The sequence below is a fragment of the Echinops telfairi genome, unplaced genomic scaffold (assembly GCF_000313985.2).
Source record: "Echinops telfairi isolate 266 unplaced genomic scaffold, ASM31398v2 ScPeMD7_3533;HRSCAF=4204_0, whole genome shotgun sequence".
In the NCBI taxonomy this organism is placed as follows: Eukaryota; Metazoa; Chordata; class Mammalia; order Afrosoricida; family Tenrecidae; genus Echinops; species Echinops telfairi.
Genome location: NW_022107431.1, coordinates 36,381,754 through 36,383,106, shown reverse-complemented (window position 1 = coordinate 36,383,106; position 1,353 = coordinate 36,381,754). Strand labels below are relative to the sequence as shown.

At 41.5% G+C, this 1,353-nt stretch overlaps 1 protein-coding gene across 1 annotated transcript in view; it reads left to right on the top strand.

Annotated features, from left to right (window-relative positions):
* Window positions 1-701: 701 nt before the first annotated feature.
* The window catches only part of TBPL1 (TATA-box binding protein like 1), a 6,074-nt gene continuing 5,422 nt past the window's right edge, over window positions 702-1,353 (top strand). The window contains exon 1 of the mRNA XM_004701987.3: window positions 702-904. Within this exon, the coding sequence (XP_004702044.1) occupies window positions 770-904 (135 nt within the window). The 5' untranslated portion in view covers window positions 702-769. The remainder of the gene's footprint in view (window positions 905-1,353) is intronic.

Below are 1,353 nucleotides of genomic sequence, written 5' to 3'. Positions count from 1 at the left end.
CTTACCAGGCCTCCTACACCCTTCTCGCCATTGATTTTGGTAGAGATTCGTTTTCTGTCACATTGTGGATCCTGGGGTTAAGAAGTGTAGGAGTCCTGACATTCTTGATTTCTTATCAGAGGGGTTTCTGGAGCCCCAGCTTTCATGCCCAAACTGCAGACAGAAAAAGGAAGACAGGAAAAATGAAGGGGAGAAGGCAGGAGGGGTCCTGGTCCAGTCCTCCTAAGCGGAGTTCATGGAACACACGTGGCGATTTTGTTTTACATTTGACCCACCACAACACGAGTGATAGAATAGTGGAGATAAGGGGCCCTGTCAAAGGCAGAAGACTGTGAAGCCTGGAAAAACCGGGCATCTCTGGAATTCCTGTTTGTGCATAATTCGCTGGACATATGTGTGTGTTGACACATCGCTGTGGCAGTGGGCTCACACAGAGGAACAACGGGGAGGGTGGCACAGGCCTGCAGTGTTTTGTTGGGTTGTACATTGGGCCCTGATGAGTGGAAATGGACTTGATGGTACCTAACAACAACAACATGTATGTGTGTTATACTGTCTTTTAGAAAAGGGCATTTTTAGTGGGGAAACAAAGGTGTATCATTTTAGTTGCAAATGAAGAATAAGTAATAATTGATTTGATTTTTTAGCATTTTAAATGCCAAGAATATTTGTGAAAAGTAGCAGACCATTGGCGTTCAATGTCATTGTTTTGTTTCATTTCTCAGGATGTGATCTTCGTGGCAGGAAGCTGAGTTTTTAAACTACCCCAATGGATGCAGACAGTGACGTTGCATTGGACATTTTAATTACAAACGTAGTCTGTGTTTTTAGAACAAGATGCCATTTGAACTTAAGGAAGATTGCTTTGGAAGGGGCAAATGTAATTTATAAGCGTGATGTTGGAGTAAGTATGTTCACGTTGACATGTTTGCTACATAGCCCAATTGTATAGCTAGTGCTGTGAGTGCTACTATAAAATGCGTTCATTCTCCAGACGGGTTCCTGAGCACCCTGGCAGGGCTGAGCAGTACTGGCTCTGTAGAAGTGGACAGTAGGGCGTTTGGAGATACCTGAGTCTGAAGCAAAGCATTCCTTGGTTACATAGCCATTGTATTGTTTTGTCCATTCCTTTTTAACAGAAAGAAAGGAACGTTTATTCATTTATTTATACCTATTCAGGTATAATTATGCTGGAGTGATACCTGGATATATGAGAGGCCTTCAAAACGCTCATGGAAAAATTCCATCATATTTAAATAACATTTCCCATGAGTTTCTTGAGGCCTTATATATTGTACTTTTCTGTAGTATATTAATTTTCTTAATCCTTTTTTAGCTTAAACCAAGTAGTTG